The sequence below is a fragment of the Belonocnema kinseyi genome, chromosome 4 (assembly GCF_010883055.1).
Source record: "Belonocnema kinseyi isolate 2016_QV_RU_SX_M_011 chromosome 4, B_treatae_v1, whole genome shotgun sequence".
Classification (NCBI taxonomy): domain Eukaryota; kingdom Metazoa; phylum Arthropoda; class Insecta; order Hymenoptera; family Cynipidae; genus Belonocnema; species Belonocnema kinseyi.
In genome coordinates this window covers 123,569,224-123,596,398 of record NC_046660.1, presented here as the reverse complement: position 1 = coordinate 123,596,398, position 27,175 = coordinate 123,569,224, and the positions used below count along the sequence as shown (strand labels likewise).

The window sequence follows — 27,175 nt, the reverse complement described above, 5'->3', positions numbered from 1 at the left end:
TATGACTTACTTCGGAAGTCCTTGTAAAACTGGGATCCTGTAAATAAGAGTAAGGTTCTTGACTTAGGTCCTGAGGAAGAAGCGTTGAGGTTGAAGTATCCTGCAGACTTTTGTAAACCTATACAGAGTAAAATAAAAAAATGTATACATTTACGTAGACAGTTTAACAAATATTATTATGTAATTTGTAGTTTTTCAATTTAATGTTAATGAAGCGGTGTCCAAAACAATGGAGAAATCTGCAGGGCACTCCAAAATTACCACTAAGATTCGATAAGTCGGGATTAAGGTTTTAAAAACGAACTTTGAAAATGTTCTAGACCCTGAAAGAAGTTTTGATGTCGTAGGACATTGTGCAGTATCTGGTTTATAAAAAAATCTTGTAACCGATGTAAAGTGAGAGTTAAAAAGTGCAGCAACAACGTGAAATGTCAAGAGCGTCGAATGACGCGGGATGACAGCTGGTAGCGCTGATAGCTTGAGCGTACTGGTTCGTTCAGCGTAAATGTAGTATCTTTAAAAGTTGAACCTGTACACGCTGCCGCCAAATATCTTGGCAGGAATTTTAAATTTGTATAAAAAAACAATTTGTAATTTTTTACATTTTCTTTGCTTATTGGAAAATTTGAATTTTGCGATTTTCCTCAAAATTATTTATTGCATTATTCACAAATCGTGCCTTAACGTAAATTATAAAAAAAAATTTTAATATAAAGTTATAGACAGATCGATGTATATCGACCAGTACATTCTACGTGATGCGTCATTTTCATATCAATATCTATATCAATATATGCAGTCATATTGTTGCATTCGTCAATCTTTCAGAATTTTCAATAAAAAACGAAAAAAAGAAAGAAAAAAAATGAATTTTTAGTCGAATTTAAAATTCCCGCTAATACAAATGCGAGTTTTACAGACAGACTGTTTTCGTAGTATGATACAGTAAGGTCGAGCTATTAGCGCCATCAGCTGTCAGTCGACTTCCTTCACACTAGACGTTGTTGCTGAACGATTTCGCTCTCACTTTTAATTAGTTACCGTATTTTTTCAAAAAGCCACTTACCCCATATCCTGCTACCTATCGTGCCTTAGTCGTAAAGTTCGAGTGTTTAATAGATTTCGAAATTTTTATAGAAAGCCTTCCAACAACCTCAAGACTGACACACCAGTAAAAAAAAGTTGAATAGATATAACGCGAAACCGAATTCAGGTTAGGTTTGTTATTTTCGATTTGCTGCCATTTTTAAATCGGACCTTTAAATTCAATTCTGCAATGCATTAGGGTCTAGTAGGAAGAGTTTATTTATTGAAATGAAGAAAAATGAAAAGTTTTTTAAGGTAGCAATGAGTATAATTACGAAAAATAAAGCTGCTCAAATATATTGGTGCGGTTTAGGCACGCGATATTAATTATTTAATTTAACGGAGGTGTAGGGCGATGGACGCGGTCTTTTACTGGTAACTTCATTACCTACAAAAACTTTACAAAAAAACTTTACAAAAAAAACTTTACAAAATAAAGTTAGAATTTTCTTTTTCTGCAATTGGTAATAATGAAACAGTTTTTACTCAAACTAGAGCAAGAAAGCGCACACTACATAGCCTTTTGCCAAACTTTTCCAGTTCTCTTCTATATGTATATAACATGCATATAGAAGCGTGTTCTTTCTTGCCCCAGTTTGAGTCAAAACTGTATAATTTTGGTTAATTATAGAATAAATAACTTTTCAAATTTATTTTGTAAATTTTTAGGCTCTCGATAATAAAGTTACCAGTATCTACCCCGTCTATCGCCGTGCACCTTGCAGAATTCAGTCTGTCAAATCATCCCTACATAAAAGGACCATTTGAACCGAATTCATTTTATATTAGTATCAGCTTGGTTCAGTAAGTTTCAATTCGGCTGCCGAAATGAAAAAATTGGCCAATTAGAAAATCTATTCAGTTCAATCTGGAAATCCCCCACATGTAATCCAATCGGATTTGCAAGTTTATTTTGAAACGGTTTTAGTTTGGATTTTCCCTAACAAGTATCAGTTCGGATTTCCGGATTCATTTTGAATTGGTCTCAGTTCGGATTTCCGAACTGTACTTTTTAAATCGCGCACTAAGTTCCCACGTCAATCAAGTTCAATCTGGACATTAAAAACTATAATATAATCGGATTTCCGAATTCATTTTCAACTAGTGTCAGTTTGGATTTTCCATAACTGTTATCATTCCGGATTTCCGAGTTCATTTTGAATTGGTCTCAGCTCGGATTTCTAAACTAAATTTCTTGAATCTCGAACTAATTTCCTACGCCAATCAGGATTAATGTGGACATTATTAACTATAATCTGATCGGATTTACGAGTTCATTTTGCTTTGGTCTCAGTTCGGATTTCCAAACTGAAGTTCTTAAATCTCGAACTAAGTTCCTACGTCAATCCGGTTCAACCTGGACATCATCAACCATAAAATAATCGGATTTCCGAATTTATTTTTAACTATTTTCAGTTCGAATTTCCAAACTGATCTTTTAAAACTAAGTTTCTAAATCATTCCGGTTTAATGTGGACATTATTAACTGTAATCTAATCGGATTTCCGGGTTCATAAATCTTGAAATAAGTTCGTACGTCAATCCGGTTAAATGCGGACATTATCAACTATAATTTTATCGGATTTCGGAATTCATTTTCAACTAGTTTCAGTTCGAATTTTCCATAACTATCATTATTTAGGATTTCCAACGTCATTGTGAATTAGTTTCTGGTCGGATTTCTAGACTGAACTCTTTAAGTATCGAACTAAGTTCCTACGTCAATCTGGTTCAATATGGACATTAATAACCGTAATGTTATCGGATTTCCGAATTAATTTTTAACTAATTCCAGTTCGGATTTCCAAATTGAATTTTGGAAATCGTGCACTGAGTTCTTAATTCAATTCGGTTCAAACTGGATATCCACCATCTGTCATCTATTTGCATTTTGGATGTCATTTCGGATTAGGCTCAGTTTGGAATTTGCAAACTGAACTTTTTAAGTTTCGAACTAATTTCCTACGTCAGTTCGTTTCCATCTGAACATTATCGACTGCATCTATCCGGAATTACGTGCTTATTTTGAATTGACCTCATTTCACATTTCCAAGTTAAACCTTTGAAATTACGCAAAAAGTTTTGATCTCAATCCGATTCAATTTGAACACTATGAACTTTAATCTTTTCGGATTTTCAAGTGAGTTTATTTTAAATTAGTCTCTGTTCGCATTTCCAAACTGAACTCTTGAAATGTCGAACTGAGTTTCTACGTCGATCCGATTCAATTTGGACATTATCAACTGTAATTTGTCGGATTTCCGAGTTTGTTTTGAATTAGTCTCATTTCGGACTTCCTAATTAAACTTTTTACATCGCACATTAAGTTCGTAACTCAAACCGATTCAATTTGGACATCCACCATTTGCAACTAGTTTGAGTTCCGATTTCTAAACTGATCTTTTTAATTTTTGAACTCGTCACCTTAGTATTTGTTAGCGAAAAACATGACAAAGTTAAAATAAAATCTGTTTTTCTGTGAAAAAGCCGTGATAAAAAATATTATTATCATAATTTAAAAAGATTTCAAAAGAAAATTAACTGTTTAAGCACTTTAATAAATAAAAATAAATAACAAGGAAATGCAGGCAGCGCAGAGCCGAACACGCATCCTTTCGGCTTTTTGCTGACCCACATTCGGAAACTCAGTATTTCCGGCGTAAGGTGTTTATTTTTTATTTAAACTAAAGGCTCATCTACACCTTGGATGGAAAAGTCCCCTTTCTGTCACGTATATTCTAACGTCCAAGATTAGCATATACTTATATCATTCTAGAAAGTTTGTGCAACTGAGATGAAATGAGCTTTGAAAACTACGTTTTTCATTCAAATCAATTTTTAAATCTGTTTCTGCAAAACTAAATAATTTTTGTCCGATCGAACTTTTTCCCCCTTAATTCAGTAAACTCGAGCTCGGTCGTAGATATTTATTCTATCTCTAAATTTACATTTCGATTTTATAGCACGTTTTTTCGCTGTCCTGAAAAATTTCAATCTTCAATTGAAAAAATATATTTTTTACCATAATTGTATTTGAATATATATTTTTTTTCTTTTTTGATATAGCAATTCAGTTAAATAATAATGTAGATCATTTTTTTAGCGATTTTATTAGTCAACTGAATAGCTGTTGAGATACTTAGAAAATAAAGTTTCATCTCGCATGAAATTTGTAAATTCTTTTCACCTCACGTCACAACGCCAAATACCTAATGCAAAAAAGTCTAAACGCTATCGTAAAATTGTCACTCATTTGACAGTAAATCACATTAGGGTTGTAAGGATTTTTAAATATTCAAACGAACAATTATATGAGCCATTTTTCCATGGCTTTTTTTGGCCCTCGGCGGACGGCCATCTTCCAAGCTGACGTCATCTTGCGAAATATCTTGTGTTACTACGCGTGAACGGTGGCGGTCGGCGGGAACCTCTTTACCGCGTTTTTCTCTCGCGTCCCGCGAAGGGTATGGCATAATCGTGTGTAACCGTGTGTAATGGTATTTCGGGTATGGGCAAGTTCGCGGCGGTGGCGATAAAATATTGTGTACTGCATTAAATTATTCTTTAAAAGATCCAAATAAAAATATGTTCTACAACGTGGTAGGCATCGACAGGACGTCGACGTTCGAAGCATTTATATTTCTTGTGCATGGAAGATACAATTAATATACTATTTCATTCCTTTTTTAACTGAATGAGAAGTTTTAACAACTAGAAATGCCGTTTGGGTCCCATTTTAAATCTCCGATTCAGGGTGCTTTCATGCATCTGCAAGCAGGCAGCCTGCATGCAGAAAACCCATAAGAGTGAAAGAGATAGACCATTCTCTATTTTCACACTCGTATATGTTTTCTGCATGCAGGCTGATTGAATGCAGAAGCACGAAAGCACCCTTAGGTTCCAATATTCGTTGTAAAGTCGATCGGAGCTAGCTGACCAAACGTCATCACGTACGTTTTGTCTACTAGCTCCGATCCGTTAACCTGAAATACAGAAATTGAACACGCAATTTGCTGTGATTATGAATTATACTATACAGCAAATATTATTTCTCAATGCGCGACTTCACTTCACGGCCTTTTCATACCTCGATTGCCGGCAGAGGCAGTTTGTTTGCAGGAAGATCAAGGAAATCAAAGAGATGGAAAATTATTCGCCTCTTCCACTCTTGTAGACTTTCCGCAGGCAGGCTGCCTGCCACTGTCGGCAAGCGAGGCATATAAAAAGTAACACGAAAGGAACGGAATTATAGTTTTAATATAACCTCCCACTTATCACAAGATGCAAAGGATGCAAAAAATGTGCGATAAAGTAAGAAGAAAAGTGAATTTACACTGTGATTTTTCTTAATTCTTCACAGCTAATAATTCCAAAATTTCGATACAAATAGCCGCTTAAACGTTCTAAACGAATAATCTCGAAAGTTTGTGATTAATAGCCTGCTAGATTGTTCAGTTGGCTACTTTTACCGAAATTTCGTAATGAATAGAAAATTGATAGAAAAATAATTTTTAATGAAAAAAAAAAACAAACAACAAATGTATTGTTTTTATTTCGCGTTTTTCCTTGTGGACATTTTGAGTTCTTTTTATCAAACATTATTACATTTTTACTTAGCATTTTCCGTATTATAATAGTTAGATGAGAACTCCGAGCTATTCATGGGGCATTGAATCGGCAATTTATACAGAAATGTCGTGATAATTAGCCTAGTTCTTTGAATCAGATATTAATAATGAAATTTCGTGATTATTATAGCCCAAATCGTTGCATTGGTTATATTAATCACGATATTTCGTGATAAATAGCCCAAATTGTTGAATTGGCTATTAATCACGAATTTTTTGGATCAATAGGAATGGCCTATTTTTTAAGGATTGTTGGAATTATTTTCTTTTATTTATTTTATTTTTATGAATTCTATTAAATTTATAATTCAATCATTTTTAATCAGTTAAACTGATTTTTCCCCTGTGAAGCGTAAAAAGTAATACTTCTCTGAAATGTAAAAAAACACCAACTTATTTAATTAATAACGCAATTAATAGATGTTGCGAGTAATTTTTTTTCCTAGGGTTATTCATCAATTTTTCAAACCATTTGTATTTATTTTACACAATCTTCCCCCTGTAAATAAATAACTAATGTGTTATTTTCTGCAATTAATGACACAATTGACGAATGTCAAAAGTTAAATGTTTTATTTGGGATATTTATCAATTATTTAAACAATTAATAATTATTCACTTGCACTTTTTCGCAGGGAAAGTGGAGAGAAGTCTAGTTTTTTCGAATCTCTTGCACTATGTCGCTCATCATTCAGCGTTTCTCTAATTGTTTAAACCATAACACATTGTCTAAACCATTAATTATTCCAAGTATTCTGAGATAATGAAATACTGAACAATAAGCGACATTGTATAAAAGGTTCGAAAAAAGTAGTCTTTTTTCCACTTTCTCTGTGGAAAGGTGCAAGTAGATGCTTAATAATTGTTTAAATTAGTACTAAATATCTTCAACCAAAAAATATTACTCGAAAAATGCATTAATTCTGTCATTAATTACACAACATAACTTTTTACGATTTTAAAGAGAAACAATTAACTAAACAAATGAAAATAATTAAAGTGATTACCAAACATGCTGAACAAAAAAAAAGATTCTTGAAATTCATCAGCTGTAACATTTACCCTGGAAAATGATAATTTTTCATGTTTAATAGCCAAAATTACGTAGAAAGTTTGCTTTTTGTTCAAAAGACATATTTTGGTGCTTAAAAGAACTGAAATCTTCTTTTTATGAAAAGTGAACTTTGTTTTAATCTCTGTCATTTTGATTTGAAAATTCATCTGCTTTAGTAGAAAATTAAGTTTTCTTGGATAAAAACGCTTTTATTTTTTGAAAATTTATTTTCTTTAATTGGGAATTCAAATAACTGTTCAAAGTTGAACTACTTTCCTGTAACTGAAGTTTGTAACGTTTACAAACGAAAATAAATTCTTGATTTTAAATTTGTCGTGTATTTTATAAAGTGTGTCGGTGGATAAAACTTAGTCAGCTGTTAGTTGCTTTTTTCCACGCAACATTTTTTTTTTGGAGTCCATCATTCGTTCTATAAGGCACCTATAGCTTTGAATGCAGAAGAAAAGTATTTAAGTATGAGAAAAGAACCCTATTGCAAAATCGTCCCGTTTTGTCCCATTTTCACTCTTTCCTGTTTTCTATTTTTCCGAAAGCCGAGTTTTTGCAATTTAAAACCCTATGGCAATTTCAAAAGACTGAAGGCACGGAATAACGTTGAGCAATTCCATGTCAAATCACCTGATTAATTTAGGCTATTGTTAGTAATGTTAGTGAAAATTGAAGTACTTGTTCTCTTAGGGGGTTTAAAGTTCTTCGATTTTTCAAAAACAGTTTTCAATTGCTTAAATAATTTTTTCGTCTTAAAACCCTAAAAAGTTATTTTATTCTCGAATTGATTGCACAAGGAATGAATATTAAGCGTAAAATTTCTTGTTTCAGATATTTAACGGTTATTCAAATAATTAGCAATTATTCAATCACACCTTTTCACTGTACTTCTTTTTTTTATTCTTTTGAAAACCAAGCTTTTCCCACTAAAAACTCCATGTTGTTTCTAACAGACCGGGGGTTAATTTTAAAAAAATACGGAATTTATTTTTCTGGGAAAGAAACAAATTGGAAGGGATGGGCGGAGGTGGCAATAAACAAAAATAGAAACACGAATTTTGGACCACCCTACTGAATATATATTTCAAGTCGATTGTTTAAAAAAATGCACAATGTGGAAACCACCTAACTCATCCTCCAAAAACTCATAAAAAATAAAAAATAAAAAATACACTAACTGAAGCTTGATTTTTTTTGCATCAATTCATTTCATTCGATGTTCGAAGATAGCTAAAAAAGTATATCCCCCTAGGGAATGACTTTTCTGGAAATCTTTGGGTATCGATTGAAAAGACTTTGTGCGAAAAAATCTCGGACTTTCTAGTTACTGTGTTTTTTGTAAATTGAGATGATTTGGGGATGTGTTTCACATTATTTAAGTATTAAAGACTCTTTGGCGATCTGTAGGCAGTGAGTAAAATAACTTTTTATAAAAAGTTAGAGACATGGAGGTTTCAAAGAAAAAAGTTTTCTTTCATTAACCATAAGAACTAAGTTCCTAACTCAATCCGGTTCAATTTGGACATTCTTCATCTATAATCAATTTGAATTTCCGAGTTTGCTTTGAATTATTCTCAGTTCGGATTTCCAAACTACACTTTTCAAATCTCGAACTAAGTTCCTACCTCAATCCGGTTCAATGTAGACATCTGCCGTCTGTAATCTCTTCGAATTTCCAATTTCATTTTGAATTTCTCTTACTTCATATTGCCAAACTGAACTTTTCAAATCTCTAACTAAGTACCTATGATATCCGGTTCAATTTGGACATCCACCGTCTGTATTCAATTTGGATTTCCAAGTTCGTTTTGAATTGTTCTTAGTTCGGATTCTCAAACTGAACTTTTCAAATCTCGAACTAAGTTCTTACGTCTATACGGTTCAATGTGGACATTTTTAACTGTGATCTAATCGAGTTTCCGAATTCATTTTAAACAATTTTTAGTTTGATTTTTCAAAGCTGCTGATCAAACGTGGGCTTTCTTATTTTCAAAGTAATTGTCAGCAAATTCGTATCCAGATGTGATATGTCAGCAAACGATTGATGAAAATCGTGAGGCTGAAATGGAAAATCCTGAAGGCCACAATACTGATAAAATGGACACAGACAGCGCAAAGGAGGCTAAAGAAGTCAATAATGGTGAGAATATGTACTAATAATTGTGACAATGATAATAATGGTGACATACCGGGTGAGAAAGATGGCGAAGGAGAGGCAACCCTGCATTGAAACATTTTGAATGTGTATTTCTCATTTGCAATATTGCTAAAGACATTCTAAAAAAATAGTTATTACAGGAGATAAGACTAAAAATTTTCGAAACCAAAAATCTTCTTTAATAATAAAAGACTTACAAATGTACGTCACGTATTTCCAGTCATGTACAGGAGGTCGCAAGCTAATTACTAATTCTATATTGTGCATTTTACGTTTGAAGCCATTGTATAATATCCTGCAACGTAGAGGCATATTGTTCGAAATTAGATTTTTTCTAGAGAGTAAATGGGCGTTTTGTTAACAATCTAACGTATTTCTACCCAGAGAAGTTAATCACTCGGATTTTTGGTATACAGTAGATTGCAAGATTTCATGTAGCTGCAAATGACTGCTCATAATTTCATATAACTCTGTGCATTACCTTGGTATTTTTAAAATGTCTTAAAATTGATTTTAAATATATTGGCAACATTAAAAGTATCTGTAAACCCATAGAAATCGTTTAAAATCTCTTAAACACGATTAACAGTTGTAAAGTCTCTAAAAATATCTAAAATAATTGGAAGTCATCCTCTTTTGGAAGAGAAGAGAATAATCGGAAGTCCTCCTCTCTCCTCGAATTAGATTTGCGGTTGAACTATTCTGATAAAAGCAGAGAATATTTGTAAAATATAAAAATATACGCACCGCTGCAAACTAAATATTCTCAAAGAGTGAATCCAAAAAATTTTAAGCGTAAATTGTCTTAGATGCAAATGGATCTAGCTGAAGTTACACAAGTACAATGGGCATTTTAAGATGGATTCATTTGGATCTGAGAAAATCTTCACTTTAAAATGTTGTTCATTCATTCGTTGTGAATATTTAAACTGTTACAGTGCATATTTCATCATTTTGACAATATTTTCTACATTTATAAGAAATAGTTAACGAGATTTTTTCTTACAATGAATAGTCCTATCCGACTCCTTGAAAAGATGTTCGAAAACATAATAATTAAACTTATTGATTAAGGTTGTGCAGAGAAAACTTGAGAATACCTAGAAATCTATAAATCGCTTGAAATGCTTCGAGATTGAATGCAATCCTTTAAATTTAGAGAAATGTATTGAAAAATGTAAAAATTCGTTAAAATCTGTTGACTCGATTAAAATCCCTAAAAATTAAATTAAATTTCCATTCATTTTCCAAAGTTTGGAAACTCTTGTGAATCACGCTTAAATATTTTTTTTCTAAAGGGAAATAAGAAAGTTTTATACCCCATTTTACTCTCTTAGTTTTGTTTTATTTTTTTGTTTCATGCGTTGAAAATTTGTAATGGGAGCCCCTATGGCCAAAAGAACATTGGACGAGTACAAGTTTGGTGTTCATGGAGTTGTAGCGTTATAATTTCTTTTAAAACTTCTTCTATTCCGCGGTAGCGTTTTAATAGATCAAGTTTCGAATAGTCGGAGTAATTTACTGCACTTCAATCTCAACTTCAAAAGTTCATTTTTCCTAACCTAAATTTAAAAATTTTTAACCGGGGCAATTTGGCAATTATTCTTCCTCTGTACTAAATGATGTTTAATATTGCTGGTTCTGGAAGTTCTAATACTTGTAGATCTGCTTTCTTTGCATTAGCTTAAGATTTGCCGTCATCTTTAGTGCTTTCATTCTTTTCTGATTGGCATTCTGTTAAATTGAAGTTTCTTTTTTATGCCTTTTAAAAGTTTTAATTTAATGTGTATTTAGAAATGTAAATTTTGAAAGTTGATATTAATGGGAAACACATAACTACGACTATTTCGAAATTTATTTATTAAATTTGAACTTTACAGTTTTGTTTGAATTTTGGCGATTGCAGCGTTTTCGCAAAGTAGAAAAACAGATCATTTTTTATACTTAAGATTGATTATATCGGTTTTCAGGGGCAGATTTAACCTTGAATCGAAATTAAAATTGTTATTTAAAGAAAAAGAAAAAACACAAAACTCCAAAGAGTGATCAATGTACGTGATATTGCGTAGCATGTAAGTAAAGGAAATATATTGTCCAGTTACTTCCAGAAGGATCCAGGCCAGAGTATTGTATGTTTACTTTATGTTTCCTAATGTGATTCTTTATGTTTAAATAATATAAAAAAATTGTTTTCTTGTCGAGAAAACGAGGACTGTATTCGCACTTACTAAATAAAATATGTTCACTTGAAAATTTGCATCCGTTTTTTTGCAGTTATGTACCTGAGAATTTTATCTTTTACTTAATTGACTTGTTCCATATTAGTATAATTTTTTAATAGCATGCCGTCCATCGACTACTCAGTATTCAGAACTGAAACGAAACCAACATGTTAGTCTATCGGAACCTGTTCAGAATTCCAAATCGACTTCAAAAACATTTCATTGTCTGCCTATCGGCCACTTTGGGATTCCAAATTGAAACCATTCCAGTTTCTTCTTAGAATTCCAAACTGAGCCTAATAGATCACACGCACTTATCAGCCAGTTTGGCATTCCAAACTGAAATCATTTCAGTGTCTACTTGGACTTCCGAAATGAGCCGAATAGATCACAGCCGTCTGAAAATCAGTTCGGCATTCCAAACTGATGCCATCACAGTATCTACATGGAATTCTGAACTGAGCCGAGTAGATATAAAAATAAAATCATTGAGTTTCAGTTCGATGTAACCGTGACAATTACAGAACTCACCCGGATAGATTATTTTTCAATCCGGTTCAAGTGGTCCTTTCATGTAGGGATGTGTATTGCCGAATATGAGTCAAAGTTTTGTTAATATCGCACGTTCAATTAAATAATCAATATCGCTCGCCCAAACTGCACGAATCTATTTGGACAACTTTATTATTCATAATTATACTCCTTGCTACACTGAAAAACTTATAATTTTCCTTCATTTTATATAATAAACCCGGATGAATAGAACCTAGTGCATTGCAGAATTGAATTTCAAGATCCAATTCTATAATGGAAGAAAACCAAATACACAAAACTTAACCTGAATTCGTTTTAGCGTTAAATCTCTTCAACTTTTTTTACTGAGACTTTAATAATTTTAACATCCAATTATTTTTTATAGTGCATGCCCCAATCTACCTCTTGTGCTGTTCTGTTAGCTTCTAAATTAAGTTCAGGATTGTAAAGATCTAAACCCAGTCCTACTGAGTTCGTGATACTTGCTTCACTCTCTCTATCCATGTAAGGCTTTTGCATGTGGTCAGGATACCTTAAAGTTCCGTCATTAACAGACGGGATGCGATCCAGAGAGGAGAATTTAAAATTTTGCACCTGTTGTGCTGTTGATCGAACAGAACTGAAAAATATAGATATAATATTAATTGTTTATTTTATTAGTATTGTTCGTTATCGTGGGATTTATAATTCGTGCGATCTATAGTAAAAATTTGCTTCCAATAAAAACTTTAAATGGTTTCAAGGCAATATGTTCGGTAGCAACGGCCAAAAATAGCTTTCTTAGGAAGAAGAGAGGAAAAACATGACTAAGGGCATTAAGGGTAGGGATATTAGGAGAAAGAGTGTGTTAAGCGGGGTGAGAGGTATACAGAAAAAGCTAAGTGTAATTTTTACGAAGATTTCAGGTTAAAGATTACCGGCAACAAAAATGACCCCAGGTGGTAATCTGTGCCGTGACATCTGGGGCATAATTCTGTGTTTACCCACGTTGTGAGGGTACCCAGATAATAATCATCCGCGTACGTTACCCACGTGACGTGCAAGGCACGAAATGTGTGCAGGGTGCGAGACATTATATTGCACTTTGTGAAAGGCATGTACGTGCGAACCATATGCGTTGAACTTTATTGAAGGCACATTTTCTAAATTTATTTGGTAATTTATTTCGAATGCTCCAAAAACTTGTTTTCTAAATTTTTTCATACTCAATTTTATGACAGAAGTATTATATTTTATAAATCAATATTAAATTAATTAAATATAATATTGTAAAATAATATTAAAGGATTTCGACCTTTAGAATATATCTTTTTATAAATCTATTTCTCACAATTCTTCTGGTGACTCTTTTGTTGTTAAAATTTTGGGAAAGCAATTAATTAAAAATTTTCAAGTGCATAATTATTTGAACTCTTAAATTATTTGAACACTTGAATTATTTACTGAATGGCTTATCAGCCAGTTTGAAAATAATTTTTCTTTTTCAAGCATTTTGAACTTGATGTTAGCATAAATCTCAATTAGGTTATATTTAAATTTTGTGGCGCTTAACTTCTCAAGCATGTATTCCAGAGCGAGAGTCAATTCCCCAAGGAGCACCTTTGGCAAACTAGGTTACTTTTCCTTATATGTCACGTTTTCTCTATTTTGTTAAAAAGGCATCAGATCATTTGTCATCAACGAGAGAAAGAAGGAGGATCAGCTGCCAGTATCAATAGAGGCCAATTGTACAAGAAGGCCTATTTATTCTACTAGAAGGATGATTTTTTTTATTTAGAAGGAAGAACGTCAGATAGGAAACAATGAAAATAGCCCAGTTTAAATTCTGGAATTTTTCCTAACAGATCACACGTCCGTCATCGTCGCATTCGATGAGTTCACATACGCTAGGAATTTCTATTTCTTACGAAGTCCTTTAATTCCTTAATATCGGAGAACTTAATTAAAAACGACTAAGGCAAACATTGTCAAAATTTAAATAAAAAGTTCAAGGTGGGCTTCGAATCATTCGAAATCTTGGGACTAAAGGCATTTCGCGATAGGTAACCTCGTGCCTCGTATATAACATCTAATTGGATAGTCATTACCAGAATTAAAGTTAATCGATTATCGAATTATAACTTTTTTACGGTGCGAGGTAAGTTCTTCATTCTAGTTCTGGCAGGCATCGTGAGAAACTGATTTCCAAAAGCCTGTGCAGTAAACTAAACTTTTGTTTAATTGAGAGCATTTTATCCTCGAATTTGATACTTGTGAATAAAAGATTAGTGACTGTATAATTGCGGCATGTATTTTATTCTAAAATGTTCCCTATACTCATAAAATGTCAATTGTTAGAACCGATTACTCCAGAACGCTTTGGCAACTTTGAAAGTGCTCATCCTATAGGTTTAATCATATCAATTTCTCATTAAAAAATTTATCTAATTATATTTCTTATTTGCTGAATTTCTGGTTAATGATTTGGCGTTTCAACCTTCTGGTAAAGCCCGCTTAATTTTACGCCTAAATTTTGTTAAACCTGAAAGTTATTAGTTTTAATATCTTACCGAGAATTATTTCACACCATGTGACGTCCATTTTCGTTGATTAAATTCAAGATCACATTTCTCTTCCAATGGGTTTTGATTATTATAGTGAAAAGATTGGAGGGTACACGCAGAAAAAAGAACCTTACATTTCACTGAAAACCAAGTTAAATCTACCGATCTTCCTAGTACGCATTTGGACAACATGACAGTTCAGTAAACGTTACAATTATAGACAAATAAGAATGACTATCAATGATGGTTACTAGTACCGATTCTCAAGTGGTCCTAACCTGCGGATCAGTAGATTTCGCCGATCCAGTCCTTATTCTGCACAGTCCCTCGATACTGTATTTACGAATTATCATGTCACTTTAACGAATAATTTAAAGATATCTGAATTATGTTATCGGCGTAGACTACAGTTAAGACATTACTATAACTTGTGAAAAAGTATTGCTAAAAAATAATTAATAAATAAGAGCACGGTTATTTCTTATAAATATTTTCGGATATACTTATGATTAATTGTTATTTGTAAGTTATTATGTGTATAATACAATTAAAATTTCGCATGCAGGGGGGATTCCAACGCATAAAACTAAGCACGCAAGTTAACAGTCTTAACCACTACACTAATATACGAGTTGCGATCTGTAAAATAATTTTGAAATGCATTTGTAACTGAGGGTGGTGAACTTGGGAACGACTTCTGAATACGCAACCATGCCATCGCGGCACACAACAAAAGTTGTAGCATTCAAATCATATCTATATGTCAGCTGAAACAGTCACGGAACCAAAACCCGTCTTGCTCCAATAATCTCTCAAGTGTCCGCGATCTGTGAATAAGTTGTGCCATCCAAAATGGCGCTATCTTTATAAAACCCCTTCCTTGCTAAGTGAGAATGTGGAGTAATGTGACGACTGTCACAGAAATGTCAAACAGGAATTTTTTTTAGGTGATGCAATCCATTCATTGCCGATTGCGTCGTGAATTAAACCGGTGCCCCCGCGCGGATAGGTTGCGTTGCGACTTTAGGGTCGAGTTAAGTAAACCGATCGGATCAGTAACATGTACCGCTATTTCGGTAATGTCCACTGCACTATTATTGTAAACTCGGCTCAGTGGATTTTGCATGTCGTTCAGTATGCAATACGAGGGAATAGAGGTTTATTTTACTGAAGGATGACCGTTGAATTAACCTTAATTTCACTGAGACATTTACGAAATGCTAAGTGATTTTGACATTTTCACCCTCTTAATAAGAGCAGTTTATACTGTTACGGTTACAAGAAACCCTTTACAATTCTTGATTAGTAAATATTACATTTCTTTTTTCTGCGTGTAGAATACAGTGGGATTTAAGTAATCTCATTTATCATCTCGATTGTAATTTTTTAGTTATTTTTTTAATAAATGTTTATAATAATTCTTTAACCATAAATTCAAATGGTGTCGACAATTATTTAATCAACCTGACTTCCTGCGATATTCTTATTTCGGTTAGACTCTCATGCTTATTACACTGGTTTTTATTTATATCCAATTATCAATTCTCTTTTTTTTTAAGAAGGATAATTTTCGGTGATTCTTAGGCTTCTCGGATAAAGCTAGACACACACATTATGCGTGTTTTTTTTTGTCCAAGTCCGGAAAAACGCTTTAATAATTTGTTTTAAAAAAAGAAAAACGAAAGGGATTCAAAATTTATTTTAATGCTTTCATATACGAATAAAAGATTATTTGAAGAAACATTGTTTTGAATATAGGTCACAAAAATAATTGCATTTTTGGAAGTTAAACTGATGAATTGTAAAATGTCATAGTTTTTAAATAACTTGAAATTGAGCAATAAGTATAAATAGTGTAACACAATTCAGTAAAAATTGTCAATACCTTTCTTCATTTGAACATAAATACCTGCAGAAATGGATTTAGACTATTTTTACAATTTTTTGGTTGAATTATTAAACTGTTTTTCTGAAAAGAAAAGCATTCATAAAAATACTTTCTGCTACTAATGTGATAAAATTGGTAATTAACTTGATGATTTCTTTTTATATTGAGTCAAACCTCGTTTATTGAAACTCCCTTGAAACGTAAACAGAGTCCATGAAAACTCTAACAAGCTTCAAAGCTTCCGCAAATGAGCGATGAGTAACCAATCAGAGCGCAAGATAAAGAAACTGTCGTTTGAAAATTGAAAGAAGCACCGTTTAAAAAAAAACCTACCATATCCACCCTATGGCAGTTTGCACAACTTGCACTCCGATTAGTGGAAGCTTTTTCAAGATACTCATCAATCATTTGCGGGAGCTTTGATGCTTGGGAGATTTGTCACGGATACTGTAAATGTGACCATCAGTGGTGGGAGTTTGGGAAGTTGCAACATACGATTATCTTCGATTAGAATAAACAAGGTTTGCAAGAAACGAGTGTTGCAATAAACGAGGTTTGACTGTAATATTAGCATTGTATCGATACAAAATAATGTTAAATTTTAAAAACAATATTTCACTTATTAAACTTGTTGCCCAATTGTTTAGTTAGAAAAAATCACTGCACAGGGTGATTCTTTTATCTTCGGAAATTGTCACGAACCAAATATTCTGTTTTAATTTTAGAAATTTAGTTATTTAATAATAAATATTATATCTTGAATTTCATGGTTAAGGAACCCAAAGTCTCACGTTGAATATTTGGTTGGAAAGTTACCAAACTGCATACTACCGTTTGGGTACTCCTTCATAATCATTAGATCGTTTGTCACTTTTTTCGTACTGAAAAGTGTTGTTCCTTATTGGAAAAAGGATTAAAAATCAATAGTAAATATTACAGATTATTGATTGTGGTATTTTAACTCCTGGACTTTTATTTTAGGTAAAATTTTCATTCCAAAACAAGAAAACCGCTCTAAACAATTCTATACACTTAAACCTTACTAGTTGAACTTGCTGAGCGCTCACAATTATATATGCAGAAGTATACAAATTAACATTGAATCGATAAATTTTTACCTTTTCTTGAAGTAGTAATCATAGTCCTATTTCTAGCAATTAGGAAGAGCAGAGGTTCGTAACGATAACTTTCTATTAATTTTCTGCTTCTCTTAATGGGGCTATATTTAATTTTTGTATATTGGCCATTGACTAGTATAGTGAGACAGCCTGTTCTATTTTCATAATTGGAATTTAATAATAAAGCTACGCGTGAATATTTATGTTGGTACACGCAGGAAAAAGAAATGTAATATTTACTTATCAAGAATTGTAAAGAGTTTCTTGTAACCGTAACAGTATAAACTGCTCTTAATAAGAGGGTGAAAATGTCAAAATCACTTAGCATTTCTTAAATGTCACAATGAAATTCAGGTTAATTCAACGGTTATCCTGCAGTAAAATAAACCTCTATTCCCTCGTATTACATAATGAACGACATGTAATATCCACTGAACCGAGATTACAATAGTAGTGCAGTGGACATTACCGAAGGTTGGTACATGCTACCGATCCGATCGGTTTACTTAACTCGCTCCTAAAGTCGTAACGCAACCTATCCGCGCGGAGCACCGGGTGAATTCACGACGCAATCGGCATTAAATGGTTTGCATCACCTACAAAAACATTCCTTTTTGACATTTCTGTGACAGTCGTTACATTACTGCATATTACCACTTAGTAAGGAAGGGGTGTTATAAAAAAAATACAATTTTGGATGGCACAATTTATTCACAGATCGAGTACACTTGAGAGTTTATTGGAGCAAGACGTGTTTTTGTTCCGTGACTGTTTCAGCTGACACATAGAGTTGATGTGAATGCTAGAATTTTTGTTGTGTGCCGCAATGGCCTGGTTGTGTATTCATAAGTCGTTCCCGAGGTCACCACACTCAGTTACAAATGCATTTCAAAATTATTTTACAGATGGCAACTCGTATACTAGTGTATTGGTTAAGACTGTTGACTTGCGTACTTAGGTTTATGCATTCGTATCCCCCAATTGCGTGCGAAATTTTAAATGTATTATAAGCATTATAACTTACAAATAACGATTAATTATAAGTATATCTGAAAATATTAATAAGAAATAACCGTGCGCTGATTTATTAATTATTTTTAGCAATACTTTTTTACAATTTATACTGCTGTCTTAACTATAGTCTACGCCGATAACATAATTCAGATCCCTTTATATTATTCGTTAAAGTGACATGATACTTCGTAATTGCAGCATCCAGGAACTGTACAGAATAGCGACTGGATCGGTAGATTCTATTGTTCTGCAGGTTAGCACCACTTGAGAATCGGTACTAGTAACCATCATTGATAGTCATACTTATTTGCCTATAATTGTAACGCTTACTGAACTGTCATGTTGGCCACATACGTACTTGGAAGATCGGTAGATTTAACTTGGCTTTCAGTAAAATGTAAGCTTCTTTTTTCTGCGTTAAATAATATATCTCACAAAAAAGACGCTTTTGTAAATTTTGGACAAAATAGTCAATGTTAGGTGTATCGAGTAGTCTCATCATTTCTCATTCCAATTAGCCATGAAATAAAAATAAAAAATTATTTTTTTAATTTCGTCCCCGTAAGCCTATTTTGTAGCGTCTCGCAAAGTGTGTGAAATATAAGTGAAAAATAGTTGAAATTAAATAAATAAATGAAATAAGGGATCGTCCACATATTACGTAAGATGTTTTTCTTTTGTTTATATCGTTGTGTCCTTCTCAACTTTACAGCAATTTTATGCTCGTCTTTATTCAAACAAAAGAAAAACGTCTTACGTAATTTTTGGACGATCCCTAACAAAATAAGTGAAAAATGGTGTTTCTCGAGTTTTTGTCAGTAATTCTTATTTTTTGTGTTTTTTCCAATATATTTATATATTGTTTCTAATATGTAAGATACTAATTTGTACCAATAAGCAAACGTTAAAATAAATTGCTCAAACCATTTGTTATTGTTATTAGCAATTTTCTCTTATAATAGAGTCACAAAGTCCCATCTTTTCCGAATTTTGTACCTTTTCAGTTAGAGCTAGGAAATAATCAATTAAACTTGACAGAAATAATTTTTCAAACCATTTATTATTTTTCATAATAATATCATCTTATAATAATGATAGAAAGTCGCAGTTTTTTGTCGTTTTTTAAATAATTTTTAAACTTTTTAGCCACTTTTTACTTAGTGACCTAATAACTAATGCAAGCTAACAAACCTAGCTGTTTAAACAATTTATAGTTGTTTATAATTATTTAGTCTTATACAAAAACCGCGAGTTTCTAGCAATTATTCAAGAGAAGATAGTTATAAATGATAGTTTAAAACATGATGTTTATTTACTTGCATTAATCATTATATTACTAAGTAAGCAGTGAACAAAAATATACAAATTTCAGAAAAAGCTTACATATTGTAAACACAATATATCTATTCAAAATTGTAAAAGAAGCTCGAGAAGTATGTCAGGACAGAAAAATATGGCGGTAAATAGTTATTAATAAGAGTGTCAGTAGAGTGAATGACGCCTGAAACAAAAGACCTTGGATACTAATGGACCCAAGTGGGGAACCTTACATAACGACTTTGTGAGGATGTTCACTTGGGGTGATTGCTAGTGAATTCTGGATCACTCTACAAATTTTATAACCCTTTCTCACATTATTCCTTTCCCCTCCGAATGAGTTACGCCTTCCCAGAAAAGGAAATGGCGTAGGTAGGCTCTAGTATTCGCACGGTTAGTGCATACAGTGTAACTCAATTCTTTAAACATCGTAAATAACATAAATTAAATCGAAAACTGTTGTTTAAACTTCTGAGGAATTACAACCATAAATAGCAACTTAAATTTTTTTCTATTTGTTTTTAAAGAAAGTTCTCAAAGCTTTAAACTTATGGATCTCTTAAAAAACCAAAATTGCATATTTTTGAAAATGATCTAACTTTTGGAACTTTTGTCTAATTAAGAAATTTCATGATAATAGTTTCGAAAAACATATATTTCATATCTAGTAAAAATTTGAATTGATATTTCTTAACCCATTAAAAACTTTTTTTTTCCTTTCTTTTAAAATTTTCAAAATACTGAAAATCATATAACTTTTTAAAGTTTTATCAAATTTCAAAATATCATCAGGATGATTTGCACACCCTTTTGACGCGTACCAGAAAATTTGACAAAAATTTGTAAAACTCATAAAAAAATTTTATTTAAATTTTGAATGAGCTCAAACTTTTTGATTTTTTGTCTAATCGAAAAATTGAACTGACATAGTTTTTAAATATATTTGATATCTAATGACGATTTTAAATGAAATTTCCTAATCTTGTAGAAAAATATTTGTTAATCTTTTTCTGAACGTTTTCAAAATTTTCAAAAGTAAATCACTTTTATAATTTTCATTGAAAATAAAAATTTTGTTTGGATAACTTACAAGTCTTTTACCCATCTACAAGAAACTTTGAAAAATTTATAAAATAAATTGTGTACGAAATGCGGACTCGATTGGACAAATCCTTCAAAAGTTAGCGGGGCTACAACATTCAAGTAACCATACATAGAGACATACATACAGAAATAAAGACAGAAAGACTTACAGGCAGGCAGACACCGGCAAAATTTTATGATTTTCGGATTCTGTGCGTGCAGAAATGTAAAGATCCGTTAAAAACCAGAGATCGAAAATTTTGACGATTACATTACACTCATGAATGAGAATGTAAAAAAGTGTATGAATTCGAAAAAGATATTAAAAATCATTGGACTATATTTAAAAAATCTCCTACCTAATATAACATAAGAATCTCTTAAGATTCGTAGTTTTGAAAATAATGAAACTTTTTTTTTTTAATTTTGTTGTTATCGAAAAATGTTATGTGTGTGATTTTCAAATAAATTTAATATCTATAAAAAATGTCCCTTAACATTTATTTATTTATCAGCAAAGCAGTTCTATCTATTTTTTAATTATGAAAATTAATCATATAAGTTTTTTAATTTTCATCACAATTAAAAATGTTATTTGGATAATTTGCAAGTATTTTTGTCAAGTATCAGGCATTGACAAAATTTTCTGAAAATTAAAAAAAAAGTCTAAAATTTTGAAAAAGCTCTAATTTTTTAAATTTTGGGTTAATCAAAAAATTCTGCCTGAATAGTTTTGAAAAATATTTGGTATCTAGTGAAAATTTTGAACAAAATTTTTGTATCTATGAAAAAAATAATTTTTTATATTTTTTGAAAGGTATATAACTTTTCTAATTTTGACCAAAATTTATAAAATTTTAAAAAACAAATTTTTAGAATGCTCTCCATTTTTTAATTTTGTTTGGAAATATCTGATTAACGAACTTAACCTTCATTTTGGGGATCTTCAGAAGTGTATAAAATCCGGACTCGATTGGAAAAAGTCTTTAAAAGTTAGCGTGGCTACGACATTCAGGTGACCATACGTAGAGACATACAGACACAGAGACAGACACCGACAAAATTTTATGATTTTCGGATTCTGTGCATGCCGAAACGTAAAGATCCCTCTGAATGATCCTGCTCCTTGTATCAGTGATCCCATTTGAGTGCTTTAGTCCTTGGAATAAAATAAATTCCGGGACGCAAATGAGCCATAAGTTTGCCTGGAATATATTGAAATTAAGTTAGTTCGCTTTTGTTAAAAATGGATGTTTTCAACCAAAAATAAAGAACTTTAAAAAATTTCCTGGATTTTCAAAGATTTCGAATTGTGTGTATAATTGTATGAGAGTTAAAAAATTCAAAGGGCTTTTTACTGAATTTCAATATTTGAAAATGATTCCAAAGGATTTTAAAAGTTATTTTTAAAATTCAGAGTTTTTTTAAAGAGCTTTAAGAAATTGAACGGAATTTCAAAAGAATTTAAGGGTTTCGAAATATTTCAAAGTATTTAAAAATATAACATAATGGAGATTCAAAGGTTTTGAAATATTTTAGGTTAGTTTTAAAAATTCCAAGGCATTTTTAAGAAATTTCAAGGGATTTCACAGAATGTGTACAGTTCTACGAAAGTTAAAAAACTTCCAAGCAATTTTGAATTGGTTTATACAATTTTAAGGGATTAAGCTCTCAAAATGTTTGAATAAATTTTTTACGATTGCAGGAAATATCAGATTTCATTAAATTTAAAGGGATTTTGAATTGTCCAAAAATTCTTATTAATTTAACCTGAATTTTTTTAATTCATCTGAATTTTTCGAAATTCATACAATTCTATTCAATGACATTTTTGCTTTTCATTCTATTCTTTCAAATATCCTTAGATTTTTCTAAATTTTTGAAAATATTTTTCAATTGTTTTCACTTCACAATAACTGAGTTCTTCTCGTGTTTCTTAAAATCCCTTTAAAATTAATTTTATTGAAATCAATGGAATTTTAAACCTTTTTTCTAATTTTTTTAAATTCATTACAATTCAACTTGAATTTTTGTAAGTCTTATAAATCGAATGAAGGTAGCGACTTAATTGGAATTTACTTCTAACCGCAGTAAAATTCCAATTTTCTTTATTTTAATCAGTTGGGTCAGTTTGGAAAAGTTATCTCTACTTTATCTATCATCGCAGACCTTCCAGACTATCTCAGTTTACTATAATTAAATCATAATTTTTATTGCATTTTTTAATATTTTTTTATTTATTAAGAAATTAAACTAGTTGCTTGAAAATTTATTTACTTTGTAAAAAATTTACCTTTTTGGTAGAAAATTAATCTTTATGGTTGAAAATTGATCTTTTCTTGTTAGGAATTTAATAATTTAGATAACATTTTTTTCTTTGAAATTCTTCTTTTCGGTTAAAAATTCCAGTGTTACGCTTTAATATGAACCTTTTTTTTTAATTCATCTATTAGGTTGGATACAATTCATCGGTTAGAAGTTAAACGTTTTTGTTTAAAATTAATTTCTTTTAGTTTAATATTCATCATTTTAATGGAAAATCAGTTTCCTTAGTAGAAATATGAGCTAACTGATCGAAAACTTTTGTATTCCACGGAATTTTCAATTGATTTCAATTTGATTTTGTTGAAAATTCTTTTTGTTTTTGATATTGACTATTCTATTATGTATTAACTACTCTATGTTTTGTTGAAAAGTTATATTTTTTAATTGAATTTAAAATTTTTATTTATTTATGTATTTTATCAAAACTGCCTTTTTTAGTGTATAATTCAGCTTTCTTGGTGAAAATGTAACCTTTTGTTGAAAAATTTAACTATTTTCTGGAACAAAAATTTAAGAACATTCTATTTTAATTTATGTATTTTATTCGAAATTCATTTATTTTTTGCAGAAAACAAATTATTTTAGTTGAACGTTTAACTATTTCTATTTAAAGTTAGTCAATCAGTCATTAATGTTATTATAATATTTTATAATTATAATATCAACATTAATATATATATATATACACTAAATCTTTATTTTCCCAGAACAGAATAAGTTTTTTTTATAAGCTCTTTTTTATTCTTATTCAGCCTCCTCATATTTCAGAAGCAAGTTTTTATCATGTTTTAAAGTTGAAAAATAAATTTACAGTCCCTGTTTAAACACAATTTTCAAAACTCACGAAACTTGAATCTCTTTGAGATTCTGCTTGTCGGGCAAACAGAATTTCTCCGGTAAGGAACGGTAAGAATTCCCGGAGTGATCTTAATCGAATAAATAACCTCGTTAAGGTGCGAAATTGATTTCTAGTCGTTACCATGTCGATTTTCTTATAATGGCTGCAAGATTTAAGTAGCCTGAATCGGGTCAATTACCTTTATTTTTGCAATTGTTGCAAAAATGGTTGAGGCACAAAATCCTTTGTTCCCCTTTAAAGAATTAAAACATTTTTAATGGAATTTATTTTTAATTAGTTCTAGCTCTGAAATAAATTACGGTTGAAGTGTTTCCTTCTTATTTGGAATATATTAAACTCAAATATTTCGTCATAAGTGGAATTCTGCATGCTGTTTTCAGTTTTTGTTTCGCTTAAATCAGTGTTACAACACCGAGGCGACACAGTAGGCTCGACGCTTGCTAGTGTGCGTGCAATGAGTAGCGAGATGCTCTTTTCCTCTCATATACAAGGAGAAAAATAAATATTGAAAAGTAGATATTGAAAACATTGATATTTAACCATAATATATGGATATCATAGCATAATATTTAATATCTTCTATTCAATATACAAGATAATAAAGGGCAATATCTGTTTATATTGAAAGTTTAAAGCATGCAGTTAATATCTAAGATATTAAAAAATCGAAATTTTATCGGAGCAATGTCGTTGACGTGTGGCGTGAAGATAAAAAATTTCTGCCCCGCTTTGTCCGTATCCCGACATTTTGTCGTGAAAGATGCTACAGGTATCTTTTATATTAGCCTTGAAAAGTGTGATATTCGTTCCATACGAAAATGGCATAATTATTAAAAATTAAAAAAAATAAACTGATGATCATCACTAATACGCATTCTTTCAGTTTGAAAATAAAGTATTTTTTTAACCTGATATTACTGATGAGTTCATTTTCTTCAAAAACCTTGTTCCTTCTGAATTCAAACTTTTTGATGCATACTTCTCGTTTTTCCTATTTAGGTTTGTGTAGTATATAATTGTATGATTCAAAAAAGTTGTAGATAGAATTTTCGTATATAGATGTTAGTAAACGATGTTTCAGAAACAATGTGCAATTTTCTTAATTGTAAATTTTTTTTTATTTTTGATTTTTGATTTCACAATTTTAATTTTGTTAATGAAATAAAGCTTTAGCACTATCTAGTTCATTAGTAACATTAAAATGTGACTTATTCAATACAAAATTGTTAGTTAAATTTTCAATATGTGCTGGAACAATGGATTATCTCCTGAATCAGATGAGTAAGGTGTGTTGCTCTTTTAATACGAACAGTCTATATCCGAACAGCCTATATCCGATCTTGGTATGCTTGCAAACTATCCCATCGTTCCAATACGCAACAGATCGCAAAAAATTATAATTTCAAAATTCCTGACAGAAGTCTTCGAATTTTTTATCCTTTCTTTAATAGCTTTTTTAGATGTGTATATATCTCCTTCATAGAGATTGAGAACTTATTTTGGTCATACGTTCAATATATATATGTTTATTCAATTACACACTAAATAACACGACGGTTCGACCCGTCTTTGGGTCTTCCTCAAGATATTAAAATTATTACAAAAGTGTCTGTAAAAACATACACTTTTGATAAAATTCGATTCTTACATCTAATAATAAATTTTACACTAATTAAAATAAATATGTAAATTAAAATAGTTACTTAAAACAAATCGTTCGATGACATTAAAAACACAAAACAAAACAGCTATCAAGTAGAACTGTTTGCAACTTAGCCAGGTCGACATTTTGAGAAAACATATTTAGTACAGATCTGGTGATATGACATCACATTTAATTATATTATTAAATATTGAGTCATTATAGTCATTATAGCGAAATCCTAAGCACGCACCAAAATCTTTGAAATTGAAAAACAAATCAATTTAATAAGCAGTGATGAACATAATTAATATGCATTCTTTCAGTTTGTAAATAAAACACTTTTTTAACCTGATATTACTGATGAGTTAATTTTCTTTAAAAACCTTGTTCCTTCTGAATTCAAACTTCTTGATGCATGCTTCTCGTTTTTCATATTTAAGTCTGCGTAGTATATAATTCTGTGATTTAAAAAAGCTGTAATTAGAATTTTCGAATACAGATCTTAGTAAACGATGTTTCAGGAACAATGTGTAATTTGCTAGATTGTTGATATATCTAATAAGATTTTTGATTTCACAATTTAAATTTGTTAATGAAATAAAGCTTTCGCACTATCTAGTTCATTAGTAACATTAAAATGTGACTTATTCAAATCAAAATTTTTAGTTAAATTTTCAATATGTGCTGGAACAATAGATTCTCTTCAGAATCTGATGAGTGAGGTAAGGCGTAAGGAGAAGAATTAAGGAGTAAGGAGAAGGGACAAGGTCTTTAAAGAAAATGAACTCATCAGTAATATAAGGTTAATAAAAACTGGTTTATTCACAAACTGAAAGAACGCATATTAATGATGTTTATCAGTGCTTAATAAATTGATTTTTTTCAATTTCAAAGATTCTGACGCGTTCAGATGACGTCATAAGGACAACCGCAGGATTTCGCCGGGAGCGCTGTGCTAATCTGAAAAATTGCACCCGCCTCTAGCGAAATCGCGGTAAAATTTCAGCCATAACCACGTCTCACAACCGTGAGATAGGTGGTTACAGTCTGTAAAGGAATCAATATGACGATCCAGCAAAAGCCTCATGCACCCTAAGAACACGGAGTGATCCAAGGATAACCGCCTTCTGCATTTTTCCCGCATGTGTTCTAGCATATTGTTGACACGCAGGAATGCTTTTGAGGCTATTAGCAAGGACGATCAGTTTAACAGAATATTCCGGGTACAATCATTGCAACTCGCTTATAAGATCTCGATACCTCTCTTTCTTTTCATTGTCCTTGGCTATGATGTTTTTGTCAGCTGGTGCCGAAAATTCGATAACGAACATGGTTCGCTTCTCGAAGTCAAGAAGAACCATGTCAGGCCTCGAGTGAGCAATAGAAACAATTGTCGAGAATATAAAGTTCCAGTATATGCGGCACTTCCCATTCTTGACAATTGACTCAATTTCCCTAGGAGCATTTAGAGGAGCGATATTAAGGTGAATGCCGTAGGGGTGACAGAGATGGTAATAAAGTACTCTTAGTGCCGCATTGTGCCTTTGAATGTAGGTCGTTCCCGCATGTGTTGGACAACTAGATAGTATGTCTGGTTTGGGTGGGTGTTCGACAGTAACTGGAGGGTCTTGGAAGAGTCGAGATGGGTCAGAGAGAAACTGTTGATTTTCTCTGACCCATCTCTTCCTCCGC

At 31.5% G+C, this 27,175-nt stretch overlaps 1 protein-coding gene across 1 annotated transcript in view; it reads right to left on the bottom strand.

The window, feature by feature from the left end:
• Positions 1 to 27,175, bottom strand: part of LOC117171857 — a 600,209-nt gene that overhangs the window by 353,145 nt on the left and 219,889 nt on the right. The window contains exons 7-8 of the mRNA XM_033359492.1: positions 12,094 to 12,310; positions 11 to 118 (exon numbers count right to left, since the gene is read on the bottom strand). Coding sequence (XP_033215383.1) covers positions 11 to 118; positions 12,094 to 12,310 — 325 coding nt within the window. The remainder of the gene's footprint in view (positions 1 to 10; positions 119 to 12,093; positions 12,311 to 27,175) is intronic.